Source organism: Mirounga leonina, unplaced genomic scaffold, assembly GCF_011800145.1.
Source record: "Mirounga leonina isolate KUSES-001 unplaced genomic scaffold, KU_Mleo_1.0 Mir_125, whole genome shotgun sequence".
Taxonomy (NCBI): Eukaryota; Metazoa; Chordata; class Mammalia; order Carnivora; family Phocidae; genus Mirounga; species Mirounga leonina.
The window spans coordinates 14,389,894-14,408,679 of record NW_023270305.1 but is presented as its reverse complement, the minus strand read 5'-3'; the positions used below and the strand labels follow the sequence as shown (position 1 = coordinate 14,408,679).

The 18,786-nt window shown below is 49.8% G+C and overlaps 2 protein-coding genes across 7 annotated transcripts; one reads left to right on the top strand and one right to left on the bottom strand.

Annotated features, from left to right (window-relative positions):
* Positions 1–27: 27 nt before the first annotated feature.
* Positions 28–5,749, bottom strand: ATRAID (all-trans retinoic acid induced differentiation factor). Its single transcript, XM_035000777.1, has 7 exons — positions 5,374–5,749; positions 4,555–4,676; positions 1,931–2,002; positions 1,647–1,718; positions 1,425–1,546; positions 602–699; positions 28–378 (listed from the first exon to the last, which is right to left on the bottom strand). The coding sequence occupies exons 1-7, from the start codon at positions 5,470–5,472 to the stop codon at positions 274–276; spliced, it is 690 nt and encodes a 229-aa protein (XP_034856668.1). The 5' UTR covers positions 5,473–5,749; the 3' UTR covers positions 28–273.
* On the top strand, positions 5,500–17,398 carry SLC5A6 (solute carrier family 5 member 6). 6 transcript variants are annotated; one of them, XM_035000774.1, is made up of 19 exons: positions 5,923–6,100; positions 6,277–6,343; positions 6,426–6,497; positions 8,589–8,683; positions 9,643–10,184; positions 10,509–10,574; positions 10,921–10,972; positions 11,357–11,424; positions 11,718–11,872; positions 12,502–12,642; positions 12,842–12,971; positions 13,518–13,606; positions 14,027–14,139; positions 14,470–14,537; positions 14,948–15,034; positions 15,183–15,364; positions 15,558–15,661; positions 15,886–16,004; positions 16,423–17,398. In XM_035000774.1, exons 5-19 carry the CDS (start codon positions 9,792–9,794, stop codon positions 16,573–16,575), a joined length of 1,920 nt encoding a protein of 639 aa, XP_034856665.1. In that variant the 5' UTR covers positions 5,923–6,100; positions 6,277–6,343; positions 6,426–6,497; positions 8,589–8,683; positions 9,643–9,791; the 3' UTR covers positions 16,576–17,398. The 6 variants fall into 6 exon arrangements, with proteins under 6 accessions (XP_034856664.1, XP_034856665.1, XP_034856662.1 ...); XM_035000773.1 differs by lacking the exons at positions 5,923–6,100; positions 8,589–8,683 and adding an exon at positions 5,500–5,587; XM_035000771.1 differs by lacking the exon at positions 8,589–8,683.
* The last annotated feature ends 1,388 nt before the right edge of the window (positions 17,399–18,786 follow it).

The window sequence follows — 18,786 nt, the reverse complement described above, 5'->3', positions numbered from 1 at the left end:
GCCAGGTCGCCTCTCTCTAAAAAAAAAGAACGACAAGAAAAGATGTTTATTATAGTCAAGCACAAGCACAAATGGGGCACCAGCCCCGTCCACTCCTGGACCGCAGTGTCCACGACACCCCAAGACTATGCAACTTTCCATCTTCCTGCCAAAAGTGGCTTCAGTCTTGAGGAGGACCTGCTGGCCAACCATGCCTGTCTAGGAAGAGAATCTCCCTGACTGGGCTCAGATAGATCAAGAAGATCTTTAGGTCAGTAGGAAGACTTAGGTGGTTCACGAAGTCTTGGCTTTTCGGCGTTGGGTCCCCCAAAGCAGAACGGAGATGGATAATGTGGTGGATCCCAGAATACCGAAGAACATAAGCAGTGAGAAGGAACCCTATGAATGACAGACCAAAAAACCCCTCATACATCGTGACACCAAGGACTACATCCTAACACCTAGTTCTTTGCTAGTATACCTATCCCCTTATCCAGGGCAATTCTCTTATAGTTTCCTTCTCTAGATGATTTGCATCAGCTCTGGTCTTAGGGCTCTTCTTTCAGAGAGGTTCTTCTTTATGCATTTCTCTTATCCCTAATTAGAAGGCCTAATTCCTCACCTGGCGCATACACTTGTAGCCATGGAAGCCATCAGCACAGACACATTCCAAGAGACCTGGACCATCAGGTACACAGGATCCATTCTCAGGACACATTTCTGTGAGCCAGAGAAAAACAGAAAACATCACTGAATCTCATTATGTAGGTTTGTCAAATATCTGCTTCAACTTAGATTCTCTCAACTATTTCTAGGTCAAAAGCAGAAGAAAGAAGATTTCAAATAATCAGAACATAACAACAAAGTCAAAGAGAGAAAGACAATTATCCTTCATATGTGGAATATAAGAAACAGCACAGAGGATCATAAGGGAAAGGAGGGAAAACTGAATGGGAAGTCATCAGAGAGGGAGAAAAATTGTGAAAGATTCTTTTTTATTATTATTACGTTCAAGTAGCCATCATATAGTACATCATTAGTTTCTGATGTAGTGTTCAAAGATTCATTAGTTTTGTAGAGAGATTTTTAACTATAGGAAACTGAGGGCTGCTGGAGGGGAGGTGGGTGGGGGATGGGGTAACTAGATGATGGGCATTAAGTAAGGCATGTGATGTGATGAGCACTGGGTGTTAACGCAACTGATAAGTTATTGAACACTACATATAAAACTAATGATGTACTGTATGTTGGCTGATTAAATTTAAATAAAAAATTTTTTAAAAAGAACATAACAACAATACATCTTACAACCTTTTCTTTCAAGGGGTTAGAGGTTCAGAAACTTGAACAAGAAGCACTTAAGCAACTTAGTACTGTCAGATCTAAAATGGAGAATATAAGGGATGAAAGGCAGTTCCTGGAAGGGTGGAGGTGAGACAGCGTACCTTGGTCCCCAGTGCTGTTGCAAAGGTTCCTTTGCCCTTGGCAGGTTTGGTTTTTTATATAGAAGGTGACAGTATTCCAGGCATTAATACCTCCAGGACAGCTGACATCTTGGGGCAGTATCCTGAACACAACACAGGCAGTCATAATGCACAGCCCAAAATTGCTGAGCTCACAGCACTGTCCCTCTTTGGTTCTCTCCCCAACCCTATACCCTTACTCACAGAGTCTGGAGCTGGGTAAAGCCACGGAAGGTGTTGGCCAAGTCATCCTTGAGGGGGTTTGCTTGCAGGTCTCTGCAAAGCACACACTGTTAGCTGTGTGCTCTAGGAAAACACTCTACTTCCATTCACACATCTTCCTGGGCTGGTAATCCAGTTCTCATTCTGAGTTGTCCAAGTTTGGACATTAATATTCAAACATCTTTTTAGGAGTCCAACCTCAAAGACTTTCCCATCAGCCCTTTATCATAGTTGCCGTTGGGGAGGGAGGATAACCAACCACTTACATGATGACGGCAGTATGTGCCTGAGGAAAGTCTGGACCAGGGTCCTTCAGAGAACAGTTCTGGAGATCCAGCCTGAGGAAACACAGTAATCTGTGTAATTATATGTCTCTCTTCACCAATGGTAAGCTAATATAACCCTCTTTTCAGCAAATATTAATTGAACACAGCTGTGTTCAGGGCCACAAACTAGATGCTGTGGTAGATGTTTTAATTCTGCACTGTCCAGTTCAGTCACCACTAGCTACACGTAGGTATTTAAATTAGGTAAAAAAGGGGCGCCTGGGTGGCTCAGTCATTGAGCGTCTGCCTTCGGCTCAGGTCATGATCCCAGGGTCCTGGGAGCCCCGCTTCGGGCTCCCTGCTCGGCAGGAAGCCTGCTTCTCCCTCTCCCACTCCCCCTGCTTGTGTTCCTGCTCTCACTCTCTCTAATAAATAAATAAAATCTTTAAAAAAATAAATAAATTAGGTAAAAAAAATTCAGTTTCTTATTTGCACTAGCCACATTTCAACTATTCAGTAACCACTCACCATGTGATCAGTGGCTACTATATCGGAAAGTACAGATATGGAACATTTCCATCATAGCAGGAAGTGCTATCGGACAGTCCTGTTCTAACCAGTGTATCTATGCATCTGTGCATATATTGGAAGAAATTTGTTCCTTGTCTAGGTTAGTGAATCTTCACAATGTAGCATTATGATTCTCAGATCCACAAAGGCCTTCAAATGGGGAAAAAATTCAAGTCCCATAAATGAAAGTTTTTTCCAAGTGCATTTTCTACCACAGACTGAAGACAAATTACTAGATATTAAGGACCATGCCACATTATTTTTCCGTCACTATCTATTGCTGTCTGTTCCTTTATTCTTCAAATATTTACTGAGTGCCTATTTTTTTAAAAGATTTTATTTATTTATTTGACAGAGAGTGAGAGAGCACAAGCAGTGGGGGTGGCAGAGGGAGAGGGAGAAGCAGACTCCCCACTGAGCAGGGAACCCAATGCAGGGCTGACCTGAGCCAAAGGCAGCTGCTTAACCGACTGAGCTGCCTAGGCACCCATACTAAGTGCCTATTAACTGCGAAAATTGGGAGAATAAAAAGAAAACCCTCAGTATCTTAGTTTTCAAGTGGCTTACAATGTAGTAGAGGAAGACCATCACCAAATATAAAAACAACATAAACATTAAATTATCATCTGAAAGTAATCACAGGACAATATATGAATAATTTTGAGTGGTACAGACACTAAGGGTTAGAAGAAGTAAACAAAGATATTCTAACATTGAGTAGTAGAGAGCATTACAGAAGATGCTGGAATTAAAGGATGGATATGTTTTAATTTGGTGGAGGAAGGAAATTTCAGATAAGGAGGCCTGAATGAACAAAGAAACAAAAGCGGAATGCTTTTGGAAAGTAGGCAAGTCTGGCTCAAGCCAGACCCTCATGAAGGGTTTAGTGGACAAATAGTTGGAAAAAAAATGTTTGAAAAGTGGATTGAGACCAATCTGTAGTGGTTTATGGTTTAAACTTTATCCTGAGGGCAACAGACAATTCTAATTTTAAAACCAGAGAGGGATGACGGGAAAAAAATTGGTTTTCAGATAGTTTCCTATAGAGAAGTATTTAGGTAATTAGGGAGAGAGGAGAATGGAAGCAAGACAGATGACATTTAGGATTCTGAAGTGAGGGTGCACTCAAGAGGAAATGTATAATAGGAAGCTAGAGGTATTCATGTGTACCTTCAGGTTGGAGAGGTGGCCAAGGATACTAAAAGAGATCTAGTTTGGGGAAACACCTGCACGGTGGTTATAGCTGAAACTGTACGAAGAGTGAATCCTCAGAGTGTAAAGGAAGAAAATGCAGGGACTAACCTTCATAAGGGGACAGAATCTGCAGAAGAGGAATCTGCCTCAAAGACAAACATGAATTAACCAGAAGGGAAGAATACCCTATTAATAAATTGCCTCGGAGGCTAAGGGAGCCATTTCATGGAGATATACACTAAGTAATCCAGAGTTGAAAATAAAAGAACAAAACTTCTTTTAAGAGGAAGCCGTAGGGGCGCCTGGGCAGCTCAGTTGGTTAAGCGTCTGCTTTCGGCTCAGGTCATGATCCTGGAATCCTGGGATAGAGCCCCACATCGGGCTCCCTGCTCAGTGTGGGGAGTCAGCCTCTCCCTCTGCCCCTGCTCCCGTACTCTCTTGCTCACTGTCTCTCAAATAAATAACCTTAAAAAAAAAAATAAGAGGAAGTCATAAGGAGCTTTTTTTTTAATGGGTAAAAATTGTGACTTCTATGCAGTTTCAACCAGGAAGAATCACAGGGTTGTTTACCTAGCTAAAAATGCTGTAACACAGAATCATGGTTTGGATGCCCCCAAAACAGGCACGGATATTTATCCCAAAGCCAATCAGGCAAGCCTTTAAGAATCTGGGGGGAGAGGGGGTGCCTGGGTGGCTCAGTGGGTTAAGTGTTGGACTCTTATCTCCACCCAAGTCTTGAACTCAGGGTCCTAAGTTCAAGCCCCACACTGGGCATGAAGCCTACTTTAAAAAAAAAAAAAAAAAAAGGAATCCGGTTTGGGAACTCTTCCAGTATCCAGAGTTGTCTTTTCCTCCCTCACCCCACGATGGTGCCCTCCTGATTCAGGCAGCAGCGGGAGTGCAGCCTTAGCTCTGGTGTCTGCTTACAATAAAGGGTCACTTCTGACAAATCCCGCACACTCCCTGGACACAGCATGCATATCTGCAAAAGAGAAAACTATTAGAATTCCATAAAGAAAAGCCAAGAAAAGAACAAATAGGTAGCAAAAGTTAACTGCCAGTAAGTACACTCTTCAGAATCCCTTTAATACTAGGCAGGTAAGTGTTCTATTTTCATATATCAAGTTTGCCTACGGGATTCATTTCTTCGCCTAGAGCCAGGAGCTAAATCAGCATACTAGAGGCTTTCTGCACCAGACCTTGCCCAGGAAAGGCCCTCATCTTTGAAGATCACTATTCGAACATATTTCTTATGCCCTCTCCAGTGACTTCTCAATCTGACAGACCCGGTTTGGCCAGGTATAAAAGCATACAAAGAACTCATCAAGCTTTACACAAGGTACAGTACTGCCAGAGCACGATATACGGCATTGGCGCGTGACGAGCTTGAGGAAGAGCCAGAGGACTCGTCGGTAGCCGAGAAATTTAAAGTTATTCAAAGATTAAGGAACAAGGAGATCAAATTTTAAAGGTCTTCGTCAGCAGGGCGAGGGCACCGGGAGACCTGCGCGGCGTGAGTACTCAGGAGCCGGAGCCGGCTGGGCTACAGCTAGGGAAGCCTCAGGGACCAAATCCGAGCCAGGGCGGGCTGGGGAGAGGGGAGAGCCGAGGACGGGCGAGCGCGAAACAAGGTTGCCCAGCAGCTCTGCTTCAGCCCGACCTCTAACTTGCTTCTGTACCTCGGGTAGCGCCAGAGCCCTTTCCGCGCCCAGAGCGAGGAGCAAGGTCGCTGCCCAAGGGACCAGGAACGAAGGACTGCCCGGCCCGCGCGGAGACATTTTTTGCTCCTTTCGTCCTTCTCAGCGCCTCGCGAGACTTGCGCGTGTGGCTCCGCCCTGCCAGGGCGTGGCCTAGTCGCCCGGTACGGGCTGGGGCTTGCGGCTGCTCGAGGAGGTTAGAGCTCTTCTCTGCGCGCCCCTGTCCCCGTTAGGGCGGACTGGCCAACCCCCTCTCCTTTTCCCCTGTTAGCGAAGGCCTCCCCGCCGCCGCTCTTTCAGCTCCGTATTCCTCGCTTCCGGACGCCGAGGTCGCGTCGCCGCAGTGGCTCGGTGCCCACTCCGTCCGCCCTCAGTAAACATGGCGGCGCCACGTGAGGCGGCCAGGGGGCGGGCCCTCCCCCACCTCACCCCACCCCCGCCGCTGTCATTCAGCCGGCATATGGCAGGGCTGGCTCGGCCACTCCGCTGCACCCAAAGGTGGAGACCCGGCAAATGGGCTGCACCTGGGCGGGCCAGCGCATGGGGGCCAGTACCCAGAGGCTCCCGAGAGTGGCGCGGGGACGGGGAGGGGCAGGGCGAGCTGGTTCCCCGCGTGGAGGCGCGGGAAGATCTGAGTTGAGACCGCGTGGTGTAGTGGTTAAGCTACCTCACGTGTGGAGGGAAGGCGGGAAGCCAGCAAATAAAGAGGGTAAGGGTGATAGAAGAGTGAAGGGCAAACCCCGGCGGGAGGAGACAAGCCTGGGGAGGCTCCGGGCCCTGGCACCTTCACCTCAGTCCGGAGACCGCGTGGCGGCCGGATCCTTGGTGAGGAGGGAGGGGCGGGGTAGGCGCTTGCCTGCCTTCCCAACTCCTTTTCCTTCCCAGAAAAACGGAGCGATGCTGATCTCAGGACAAACGACTGGACCTTCTTAGCCCTGGCGGAGCCACGGAGGTAAGGGAAAGGCGAGCGCTACCCCAGGGTGGCCCTCGGGAGCCCCGCGCCCGGAGGGACTGAGTGTTGCCTTTGATTATAGGGCCAGGCAAAAGCTCGTCAAAGCTGACTCGTCTTGAGTGGCCGGCCCCGGCTTCCCTTCCACACACCGCAGGTATGTGGAATCTCCTTGAAAGGATTTACTTTCAGCTGGCTGGCACGTTCTCTGAGGCGTTGATAGTTCTTAGCCTTTTAATGAGGGTACCGAAGCTTTCAGACCTCGAGGAATTCTAAGCACAAGGGCAGATTTTTAAGGAATCTTTTTTGGGACAGTGGGTCCTGCAGTGGCCCCCTTTGCCCTTTGTAGGAGTCAAGGCAATTCAGTGCAGGCTGTCAAAGGGGGTAACGGTGGTGTAGAATGATGGTCTTCCGTTTCTGTGTGTGTCATACTTTTAGAAAGGGGTCTCACAGCCCACTATTTTGTGCCCTGTGTGTTACAGTTTTAGTGAAACCACTCTGCTGTTTTGGCTCCTCCTCTCTCAGGGAGATGCAAGTCCATGGGGTTTAGAGCAGTGTAGTTTTTAGAAAGCCACTATCCTGTTCTTAGAATCAGAATCATGTCTGAGGAACACGTTGTTACTGGGTCAGGTTTTTCCTGTCTTGCCTGGCTCTGTCTTCAGCCATCCAGGAAGGTTCTCTACACCTCATGCAAATAGAATTCTATCTAGAAGCTTCACCAATTTACCCCAGCAGGAGAGTTTCCAGTTCTGTATGTCTGTGTTCTAGTCTACACTGAGATCGTTTTTCCTTTCCGTAACCAGCGTAGCCTTATCACTAACCCTTTACAGCTACGCATTCTTATTTGCACACAGCAGACATCTTCTCTTATTCTCCAGTATTTTCCATCACCTCTATCATAGTAAAATTTGCCAAAGAGGAGTGGGAACTAAAGATGTTGCAATGTACAAAGGCCCAGGGCATCTTTAGGTTAAACCAGAGTGGCCTGTTGGGAATACTATTCTGGGTACGAACATTTGTGACTCGTAGAACATGTGATCCTAGAGTTGCCGCCTCTGATTTCCTCTCTTTGTTGGCCCCACGAGGTTCAGAGTTCAGGTTTGGTCTCTGTAAGACCATATCTTGCCAGCCGGGCGACATCTGCCCAAGAACACAGTGTGAGTGAACCAGAAGACAGCCAGGCTGATCTTTCTCCTAGTGGGCAAGAACAGAAGACATAGATTATATTAATGTGTATTTACACTAGTTGGAATCTAAACTTTGTTCCGTGAATGACTGACTACAATTAACATTCTGCTCCCGCCCTGGTTCTAGGAATGGTAAGGATGGGCCCCTTGGTAAATCACCTGTCCTACCTGCAGATAGCACTCTTTCTTTCTCCCTTGTTTTGTATCATGCCATGTGACCTTAAGGAAGTTCTTTAACTTTTCTGACTCCGTTTCCTTGAGAGCTAGAGAGTGTTCATTTAAAGTTCATAAACAAGAGGTGGTGTTTTAAAAGTGATAGCAAAGGGTACTTTTTCATTATCATTATTAAAGTTTGTAAAGTTCACGGCACACAGCTGGGTTACAAGAAGTAAGAGCTGAGTTGCTTCACTAAAAAAAAAAGGGGTGGTGTTCAAAAAGTGTTAACTGTCATCATTTAGGCTATCTGAAAACCTACATGCTTTGGTATTTTTTTCTCCATATCGATGAGTATGTCGTGGATATCTTCTAAAGACATTATGGTATAAATGAAGAGTGGATGGATGGGGAATCAGTAGACCTGAGCTCTAATCTAGACTGACAATAATCGACTCTGTGGTTCTGGAAAGATCACTTGAGTCATCTGGGCTTCAGTATCTTTGTTGGTAACTGAGGGGGGTCATGATAGTGATCTCTGAATGTTCCCTTAAGTTTTGAAGTAGCATAATCCTGTCCTTGTTCTGAGGATAATGCTGTATTTCTTTGAGGATTAGTATTTTTGGTGCAGGAGTCAGAAAAGCAACTCCCGTTTCCCTGGGCTCCTACTTTGTAATTCCCTCTAGCACACAGTGCCAAGTGTGACTTACAGTGAAAGCCTAATCTAGCTAGGAATGCTGTTGAATGTGAGCTCCCTGTTCCCCACTCTGGAGCCTCTAGGACTGAGCTGGAGTTTGGGGGCCATAGGGTGATAGGGCCATTTGAATCACATTGATTGGTTCCCTGAAGGGGCCAGAGCAAATAGCTGCTGAGCTTCACTCCGCCCCTAATTCCTGATTTCACCTCAGCTACTTATAGAGCCAGACCCTCAGCTTCTGCTCAGCTCCAGACACACACAGCTTCTCCAGGCAGCACTGCCTCAGAACAGAGATTACTTCTCTAGGTAGGTTCCTGCTCCAGGAGGAGAGGCGCACTTTCCCTGGCTGTTATTCCCTTGCCCCCAGCTCCCTGGCTGGTTTGCTTCTCTGTATCATAACTCTGAACTCCTGGCTCCCGCACATTGCCCTCACACTTTTGAATCCCAGCACTCTCCCCAGATCTGCTATTGACTGTAGTGTTGCTGGGAGAGTTGCTGAGAGATGGGTGGCAGGGCTTTTCTAGTAGTGCTGGGGAGAACGAAGTGGTTGGCCTGGGGATATGTGGAATGGAGTTTGGGGCTGCCATGTAGGTAATCGCACTGGGGATCAGTGCTGAAAAGGGGTCCTGTTAGGAAGGTGACATTGAGAATAGGGGAGATGGGGGCTGAGGCTGGGGGAAAGAGAGGAAACCATGCTGTTATTAGTCTCCCTTTCTTCTTCCCTGCTGGGCTGTGGCGCCAGGCTGGGGTCTGCTGGCTTAGCATGCTGTAGTGACTGGGTCTGTGCCTGCAAGTGGGGGCAGGGAAGTCTTTGAGAAGAAATGTGGGCTAGAGTTGATTTTTCTTTTGTGATTGGGGTGGAGACCTAAGAAGGTTAGTTTTTTGTTTTTGTTTTTTAAGATTTAATTTATTTTGGAGAGGAGGGTGAGGGGCAGAGGGAGAGAGAATCTCAAGCAGACTCCACACTGAGTGCAGAACCTGACACAGGGTTCGATCTCACAATCTGCAACCCCCAGGCACCCCAAGAAGGTTTTTATGTTTCACAGCTGTGTATGCCCAAAATGATCTTGGACAAGCAGTTGTCACCTGGCTGTCTCACTCTGCTGCTTCCTTCCTCCCCTACCAAATCCATACTAGGACCTCTAGACTTACAAGGGCTGTACAGAGCTGGCTGGTTCAGGTTTGATGGGTGTGGGATATATAGGCCTGAGGATGGGTGCCCATGAAGGCAGGGTAAGCCTGACTAGGAGCTGATTCCTTTGCAGCTCACTTGGACGATGTCACTTGGTGGAGAAGGACTGTGAGATCGTGGCTAGAAGCCAGGTTGTAGCCACCTGCCTGCCACTGCCCAGCTGAGTGGCAGCCCAGAGCCCAGGAGCAGCACGTGGCCATAGGCCACAGACACGGCGAAGATATGAGTGTGGTGGTGAGCACCTCTGCTCCCCTGCTCCCGGCCTCAGACACAAACACTGTCACATCTACCTTCTCCCTTGTGGACTATGTAGTGTTTGTGCTGCTGCTGGTTCTCTCCCTTGCTATTGGGCTCTACCATGCCTTTCGTGGCTGGGGCCGGCATACTGTTGGCCAACTGCTCATGGCAGACCGAAAAATGAGCTGTCTTCCTGTGGCTCTGTCTCTGCTGGCCACCTTCCAATCAGCCGTGGCCATCTTGGGTGTGCCGTCCGAGATCTACCGATTTGGGACCCAGTATTGGTTCCTGGGCTGCTGCTATTTTCTGGGCCTGCTGATCCCTGCACACGTCTTCATCCCTGTCTTCTACCGCCTGCATCTCACCAGTGCCTATGAGGTGAGTGGGGGGAAGAGGAGCACATAGGACCATCAGGGTCAGGAATAGAAAGAAGGAAGAGGCCATATATGAGGGATCTGGGTCGCTGGACCTCTTCTGCCTAATGAGAATGATGAGACACACTGTGTGTTTCCAAGTTCTTTCTGGGTGAGGTCAGGTGGGAAGAGGAGGGTGCTGTGCTGGGAGGCCCAGAGCAGATATGAGTTGAATGTTCCTTCACATTCCGGGGTTTCTTGAGGGAAGTCGAATTATGGGGTAGAGTGGGGAGGAATACTTTTACTTACTTATATATATGTGTATGTGTACATACGTATTCCTACCTAGTACCTGGAGCTCCGATTCAATAAAGCTGTGCGGGTTTGTGGGACCTTGACCTTCATCTTTCAGATGGTAAGTAGGAATGAGGGTAGAATTTGAGCTTGAGATATGGTAGAGGGACCCAAACTCGGGTATGTCGAAGGATTCTGAGCCTTTCCTGCTCTCAAACTGGCAAGATTGAAGGTCCCACTAGGGGCCAGTGTCCCTGAAGCCACCAGAGGCAGCCTGCTTCCTATTCCTTCCAGTTGCAGCACAGTCACCATGGTGGCAGCAGGCCAAGATTTGGAAGAAGGGAGAGGGAAGCGAGCCGAGACAAAGGGAGGCCATCAGGTTATTGGAGCTGAGGTCCATCTTTTCCCTTCCCTCTGCCCACCTTCCTTTCCCCTCCCCCTCACGTTCTCTTCTCCATATGCAACAGGTGATCTACATGGGAGTCGTGCTCTATGCACCATCATTGGCCCTCAATGCAGGTGAGGAGTCACAGCCCTTGGCTCTCAGCCACAGCCGACTGGGAAAACACCTTTGGGAGGGGCCGGTAGAGGAGAGTGTGCAGAAAAGAATCCGACCTTGGCCAGGGAGTTACTTCCCTGCAAGGACTCCTGACTGGTCTCCGCTGGAGGTGGAAGTGCCTTGGCTCACCTCACCCGAAAGCTAATCAAACATTACCGTGTCTCATCTGAACTGGTTAATCAACACCTTTTGGTGGGATTCAAACATTTTTTTTTTTCCATTGTGGTGAATGATTTATTTCATCCTTAATGACCAAATGCCTCATGTCTTACTAGGGTTTTTCTGGTTTCTCTGTTGGGAAACCCTCTTCCAGAGACAGGAATGTGGTTTTTATCTGTTTACAGTGACTGGCTTTGACTTGTGGCTGTCAGTGCTGACCCTAGGCATTGTTTGTACTGTCTATACTGCTCTGGTAAGTGTAGTAAGTCTTAGGAGAGGGAGAGGAGATGGGAGGGAAAAGAAGGGAAGGGATGAGGTAAAAATGTAGGTGAGGTGGGATGGAGCTCTGGAGTGGGACGAGTCAGGATGTAGGAGACGGGCTGGGACTTTGGTGGGGTAGGAGACGGACTGGGACTGATGTCAACAGAGGCTCAGCAGTTATGCCCCTGGTGGCAGTATAGTCGCCTGCTGGTGGTAGGTGTCGTGTCTTCACTTGTGGATGGCTTTAAAGACGTCTGTGGCAGGCATGCTGTCTTTGCCTTGCAGGGCGGGCTGAAGGCAGTCATCTGGACAGACGTGTTCCAGACGCTGGTCATGTTCCTAGGGCAGCTGGTGGTTATCATTGTGGGGTCAGCCAAGGTGGGCGGCTTGAGGCATGTGTGGGAAGTGGCTTCCCAGCATGGCCGCATCTCTGGGATCGTGTAAGTACACCCCTTCCCCTGGCTGGGGTCTGTAGTGCCGGGGGGCCGAGCCCATCCTAGAACCTGAACTCAGGGCTGCAGTAAACAGGACAAGCTGTGGAAGCCTTAGGGGCAGCAGTGAGACAGGTGGGAAGCTGGCACTGCAGAGATGGAGGGTGATCACAGGGATCTGGCTGGTGGGTAAAGGAGGGTCAAGATGTTTTCAGTACCTGGCATGAGGCTGTGGGTTGGAGGGATAGAACCCTTCCTCCATCTTGCTGTGCTGTTTCTTGTGTCCACCCAGTTCTTTTTTTTTTTTTTTTAAAGATTTTATTTATTTATTTGACAGAGAGAGACATAGTGAGAGGGGGAACACAAGCAGGGCGAGTGGGAGAGAGAGAAGCAGGCTTCCCGTGGAGCAGGGAGCCCGATGTGGGGCTCGATCCCAGGACCTGGGATCATGACCTGAGCCGAAGGCAGACGCTTAACGGCTGAGCCACCCAGGCGCCCCTTGTGTCCACCCAGTTCTTGCCTTCAGTAGCTCCTTTGCCCTGCAGCAGCGTCTCTGCTCTGCCCCCTGTTGTAGGAGTGTGAGGAAGGCTGTGTCTGTCTGGGGCTATGCCACAATGACCAGTCAGTGTCTGTTGTAGGCTGGATCCAGATCCTTTTGTACGGCACACTTTCTGGACATTGGCTTTTGGGGGTGTCTTCATGATGCTCTCCTTGTATGGGGTGAACCAGGCTCAGGTGCAGCGCTACCTGAGTTCCCGCACGGAGAAGGCTGCTGTGCTGTGAGTACAGGGACAGGAAGACCGGGGAGGAGCGGGGGGGGGGCCCCGTTCCACGGGGCAGGTGGGGTTGGGGCAGGATGCCAGAGCATACACACACACCCACTGGGGTCAGGATATGGGTCTGCTTTCTGGAGCTCGGAGACGTGCCTGAGGGTGTCTGTTAACAGCCTCTGTCTCCTTGGCACTGGTCTCTCTGCAGCTCCTGCTATGCAGTCTTCCCTTGCCAGCAGTTGGTCCTCTGCATGAGCTGCCTCATTGGCTTGGTCATGTTTGTCTACTACCAGGAGTATCCCATGAGCACCCAGCAGGCTCAAGCAGCCCCTGACCAGGTGAGAAGTCCTCCCTGGCACCCTTCTTTGCCCATGAGGGCCAGCTTGGCTCCCCAGGAGGAGTGTCTGGTTGGCTGCAGAAAGGACTCTCACCCTGGGTAGGAAATGGATGTAAGTCGTTTTCCACTTGGGATTCTACAGTCTAGCACATGAGGGTCCCAGCCCCTGGCCAGCATCACCTAATCATAGTGCTCACCCTGCTGGGGTGGGACCTGCCTTTATTATTGGCTCACGACTGTACCTGGTCTCCTGTAATCCTTACAACTGTCTCATTTTACAGAAAAGAAAAAAAAAAAGCCTCATCGAGGTGGCCGGAATGCTCGTCACACTGCTAGTCAGGGGCAGGGTTGGGAGCTGAACTGCGTCATTCTCTACCTAGAGCCCATTTTCTCTCCACTAACTGGGACACCCTCAGTGCTTAGCCCCCTTCTTAGTCACTCACTCTCCATAGACTGGTAGGGGCACGTGCAGGGGGCTTCCCACACGCTTCACTCTGGGGAAGCGTTCCTCTCTCAAGAGAGCTGTGCACTTCTGCTCTGCCTGCAGTTCGTCCTGTATTTTGTGATGGATCTCCTGAAAGACCTGCCAGGCCTGCCTGGGCTCTTTGTTGCCTGCCTCTTCAGTGGCTCCCTCAGGTACCCTCTTCGACCGTTTCCCTCAGGCTTGGTGCAGCTGAGCCCTACTTGGCCCAAGGTGACAGGTAGAAGAGGGGATCTCTCTGAGTTTCTCAGTGTGCCCATCCATCTATAGATGATGAGGGACAGCTCATCTGTGTAGAATAGCGCATATCCTCTCCCAGGGGATCCCCCTTGCTGGAGAAGGATTCTTCTAGGAATTGATTCTACTTGATCAAAACCTGTATCCCGTTCAGAAAGGACAAGTGCCCTTGCCTTCTGGACCTCTTCCTCAGCTGCCAACCATGAGGAATGAGGATGGCTCCTGGCTGCATATGTCCTCTCCTGCCTTTAGGGCGCTCTTCCCTCAGTAGGGCCCCTGTTGGTTTTGCCCTCAGCTCCCGGGCTCAGCACAGCTCATCTTTGTCTTCCTCCTTTCAGCACCATATCTTCTGCTTTTAACTCATTGGCAACTGTTACAATGGAAGATCTGATCCGACCCTGGTTCCCTCAATTCTCTGAAGTCCAGGCCATCATGCTTTCCAGAATCCTCGGTGGGATTATGTTTCCTCATTTTTTTAGTTGTATTCTTTCTAAAACACACTCTAAGCACTGTCATCAGTCTGCTTCACAGCACCAGCTTTAGTCTGGGCTCAGTGCTTGCCAAACGAAGCACACAAACTTGTTGGCATCTCAGGGCATTCCCTGGGAAGGTCTCTGAGTCACATAGATGGGAAGACCAGGTGGGAGGGACCTGGAGCTGGGGCAGGAAGGAATATGCTGTTTCCAGGGACACAGAGGTAATGGTTTGGCTGGGGAAGGAGCTTTGCTCTACTTTTTCTCCTTTCTTATCTCTGCCTTTTTCCTCCCTTCTTTTTCTCCAGCCTTTGGCTATGGGCTACTTTGTCTGGGAATGGCCTATATTTCTTCCCAGATGGGACCCGTGTTACAGGTAAGGACTGTGCAGAGAAGAAAGCAATTTTTAAGGGAGAAAGGAGCGATTGAAACAGGAAGTTGAGGAAGACAGCTGATGTGAAGGGAATGGTATAGGGATGGGTGTCAAAAATTGACCTTTGATGGACCACCGTTAGCTGTGTTCCCTAGAGTTAGTCCCAGGACATTGTCAGCTCAGAGACATCTGAGGGATCAGCCACAGAGGACAACCCAAAGTACATTCCCTTAACATTCCCAGGATTTGCCCTCTGGAATCCTACATTCTGATGTTTCCAGGTAGAAGATACAGGCAGATCCGACAAGTGGGGCGCTGAGGCATTGGCAGGTGGCTGTGCTCTACATTGGTGAGGCTGGGGTTCTCTGAGCCTGAATGTTCTCTCGTTTTTTCCTCATCCCTGTCGCCCACAGGCAGCACTCAGCATCTTTGGCATGGTTGGGGGGCCGCTGCTCGGACTCTTCTGTCTTGGGATGTTCTTTCCTTGTGCCAACCCTCCTGTGAGTGATCCATCTGGCTCCACAGTCGTGTACAGGGGTGGACCTGAGAATTATCTTGGCCGGGCTCTCCCCATGAGTTCTGGGAACTGATGTGAAGATTTATTAGGGCTGGCATCATGACAGGAGAATGTGTTGTGTCTCTGGGCAGGGTGCCATTGTGGGCCTGTTGGCTGGACTCATCATGGCCTTCTGGATCGGCATCGGGAGCATAGTGACCAACATGGCCTCCCGCATGGCACCCTCTCCTCCTAATATATCCAGCTTTTCCCTGCCTAGCAACCTGACCTCTGTCACCATGACCACACTGATGCCCTCAACCACCCTCTCCAAGTGAGTTGGGGCTCGCTCTCTCCTTGGTGAGAATAGCTCATTTTTGAGGGGTTTCCCAGGGGTCTTGCTAAGGGATGGGCCACCAGAGTCCTCAGGGAAATGTTAGGTGTTGGGTCCCAACATCCGGGGGCTATGTCCCTGAGGAATGCCCTGTCAGCGAATTGCTAACTGTCCTTATCTCGGTTCTCCCCAGGCCTACAGGACTGCAGCGTCTCTACTCCTTGTCGTATTTATGGTACAGCGCTCACAACTCAACCACAGTCATTGTGGTGGGCTTGATTGTCAGTCTGCTCACTGGTGAGGGCGTGTGGAATGGGGACCCAGAGAAGTGAGACTGAGGGAGGCCACTCAGGGAATCTGGCTCTGGGGGAAAACTGACCCAGCCCTCTGGGCTCCTTGGGCTTCTTGGCTGAGCTCTGGGAGGTGGGCAGGGGCTGGGAACCCAGAGCCCTGAGAACAGATGGCTTGCTGGGTGTGCACTGGTTACATGGTAGGAGACTCAGAAGTGCCTTTGCCTTCAGGAGGAATGCGGGGCCGGACCCTGAATCCTCGGACCATTTACCCAGTGTTACCAAAGCTCGTTGCCCTGCTGCCCCTGTCCTGTCAGAAGCGATTTCACTGCATAAGCTACAGCCAGGTAGCAGCTATGTTGTCCAGATTATACCCTCCCCTCCCTCTCTTACTGCCGGACCTTCCAGATTCTCTTCCCTCCCTTTCCTTTCTCCTCCCCAGCAGCTCTCATTATTTGTCTGAACCTGGACCATCCCCCAGTAACTGCCCTGGCTTCTACCCTCAGGGGAGTGCTGACTTGGTGGGCAGAAGGGTCTCAGCCCAGAGAGGTGCCTAGTGTGCTGGCCTTTCCTCTCCCTACCGCCCCCCCACCACCACCACCACTCACCTCATGCTTTGCTCCTCCCTTTCTCCCCCACTGCCCTTTGCTGATCTCCCTTCCAGCAGGGATCAAAGCAGGGTCTTCCACCTTTTCTGCCTGAGTTCCTTCACCCCTTTGTCTCATGTTCATCCCACCCCCTCCACTCTCTTTGCTCTGTGTTCTCCAGGACCTCTCAGTGGACACTCCTACGTTTCCGGAAAAGATGAGTAATGGGATGTTGAAGAACAGCAGAGACAAGGAGGTCATGGCAGTGCCTGAGGAAAGCTCAGCCCACCAAGGGAACAGCCCCACCTTCATCCTCCAGGAGACCTCACTGTGATCTAGGCTCGGGTCCCAGTGCCAGAGGCCATCCTGTAGTATAGTGATGAGTTAGGTGATACACAATGTAGGGACAATCGAGAACTGGATTATCTAGCCCACCAAAGGACCTTGTTTTTAGGTGTTTGGGCGGCAGTAGAAGCTGTCGTGTCATGGGAAGTGTGAGGGTAGGACAGGGTTTTTACAGCCTATTCTCTATAGAGGACCAGGCTTGCAGGGGATAGGATTTTGCTAGAAAAGGGGATCGAAGCAAATCCTCTGGGAAATGGGAAATGGCTTCCGATTAACCACCACCAGGCTCCTTTGAAGTGAATAGAAACAGTAGTGCTAGTTACCACTGCTCTGGGGCCTGGTTTGACAAGGTTGGCCATGTTTACCATGAAACACAAAGTTGTCTCAGCGAGCTGTTGCTTCTCTTGTGGTACTATTTTAAGCATAGATTCTGTCGGCCACAAAGGGTCCATGACTACTTTCTCATTATCTGTGACACCCAGGTCCCTCTCATTCTTACCTGTCTACCTCTATTCTTGAGGGGGAGGGTTTGGTGTCCCTGAGAGACCTCAGAGTGACATTCATCTCCCTTGCATAGAGTAGGGAAGCTTTCCACCTCACTGCCCCCACCCTCCACCTGTCATGGGCACTTGGGGGCGGAGCAAATATTGATCCAAGAAACCAGGGCATGACCAGGTCCACTGTGGAGTGTGCCATCCACCTGGCACACCACTCTAGTGTCATTTTGTTGTTCATGTTCATGTTTCCTTTTTGGAGTTTCTTTCCCACAGATCTTTGTTCCAAGGGAATAAAAACTGTTATTGGACCTAGAATCTGGGCTTCTGTACTGTTCACAGCTGTTCTTGTCATCGTCATTGCCCCCATCCCCCCGGTCCCATCCATGGCAGGGGTAAAGTGCTCCCTCCCCTGCACAGGTGTTCCTCTGCTGAGGAGAGGTGGAAGGGGATTGGCACTGGCTTGTGGAGATTTGGAGACTGGCTGGCATGTCTTCAGGGACAGCAGTGGACTCATCTGGGTGGAAATGCACACTCTCTCTCTGCTGCTTTTCATCCCCTGTGGCTCATTCTGTCTCCTGTCCCACCTCCACCTTGTCCTTGGCCAGAAAAATTATTGCTGCTCAGATTTTCACTTTTGGGGCTGGAGGAAGAATGCTGTTATTTGGCTTTAAAAATAGAACATTTGAGCTGGACTCTTGTGAAGAACACTGTGCTCAAACCCATCCACCCCTGGGCCCTGCCCTGCCCTGGACTCATCCAGCTGCTCAGAAGGAGCTCTACACAGACTCTCCAGGCCCCTCAGCAGAGACCTGATCCCAGGCAGATCTGTGGACAGTTTCAGAAAATGCCAAGTGGACTCTGCCTTGAGGTCTGCTCTCTTCTTGACAGTCCTTCAACCTGGGGGCTGAGGGGCCGTTGCTCTTGGCTAACTACCCCACCCCACCAAGCTGCCAGAGTTCTAGACCTAACCAGGCTCCCATTTGTTCGTTCTTCAACATATTTATCCATTGCCTACGTGCAAGGGCCTTAAACTTGGCCACCATTTTGCAGCTAAGGAACTGACTGCCACCACTGGACCCTGTATAGGTACCACCATCATTTCAAAGTGACCTCATTTAGTCTCAGATCCTTGCCTGTTAGCTATATTTGCATAGAAAAGGTGAAAGTCCGCAGGATTCAAAGCTTTCAAGAATTAGGATGTTTAATGGGGAAATGGTAAATACATTTGGTTCTCCATATCCATATAAAACTCTGTAACAGAACAAAGATGCTCTGCTTCATTCACATATGATGAAAGTACCACTTACGGGGTGCCTGGCTGGCTCAGTCGGAAAATTAGTCGTCTCTTGATCTTGGGGTTGTGAGTTTGAGCCCCACGTTGGGTGTAGAGATTACTTAAAAATAAAATCTTTAGGGCGCCTGGGTGGCTCAGATGGTTAAGCATCTGCCTTCGGCTCAGGTCATGATCTCAGGGTCCTGGGATCGAGTCCCGCATCGGGTTCCCTGCTCAGTGCAGAGCCTGCTTCTCCCTCTCCCTCTGCCACTCCCTCTGCTTGTGCTCTTCTGTCTATCTCTCTTGTCAAATAAATAAATAAAATCTTTAAAAAAAATAAATAAAATCTTTAAAAGTACTGCTTAATCCCTTTGGCTCAGGTCATGATCCCAGGGTCCTGGGATCAAGCCCCACATCGGCTCCCTGCTCA

Coding starts and splice junctions, on each gene's coding strand:
- ATRAID (XM_035000777.1), bottom strand. CDS start 5,472: ATGTCTCCGCGCGGGCCGGGCAGTCCTTCGTTCCTGGTCCCTTGGGCA. Junction 2,003..4,554: donor CAGGAGGGCACCATCGTGGG/GTGAGGGAGGAA, acceptor GTGTTTCCTCAG/GCTGGATCTCCAGAACTGTT. Junction 379..601: donor GCTACAAGTGTATGCGCCAG/GTGAGGAATTAG, acceptor TGTCATTCATAG/GGTTCCTTCTCACTGCTTAT.
- SLC5A6 (XM_035000773.1), top strand. CDS start 9,792: ATGAGTGTGGTGGTGAGCACCTCTGCTCCCCTGCTCCCGGCCTCAGAC. Junction 10,973..11,356: donor ATCATTGGCCCTCAATGCAG/GTGAGGAGTCAC, acceptor ATCTGTTTACAG/TGACTGGCTTTGACTTGTGG. Junction 15,662..15,885: donor GATTGTCAGTCTGCTCACTG/GTGAGGGCGTGT, acceptor CTTTGCCTTCAG/GAGGAATGCGGGGCCGGACC.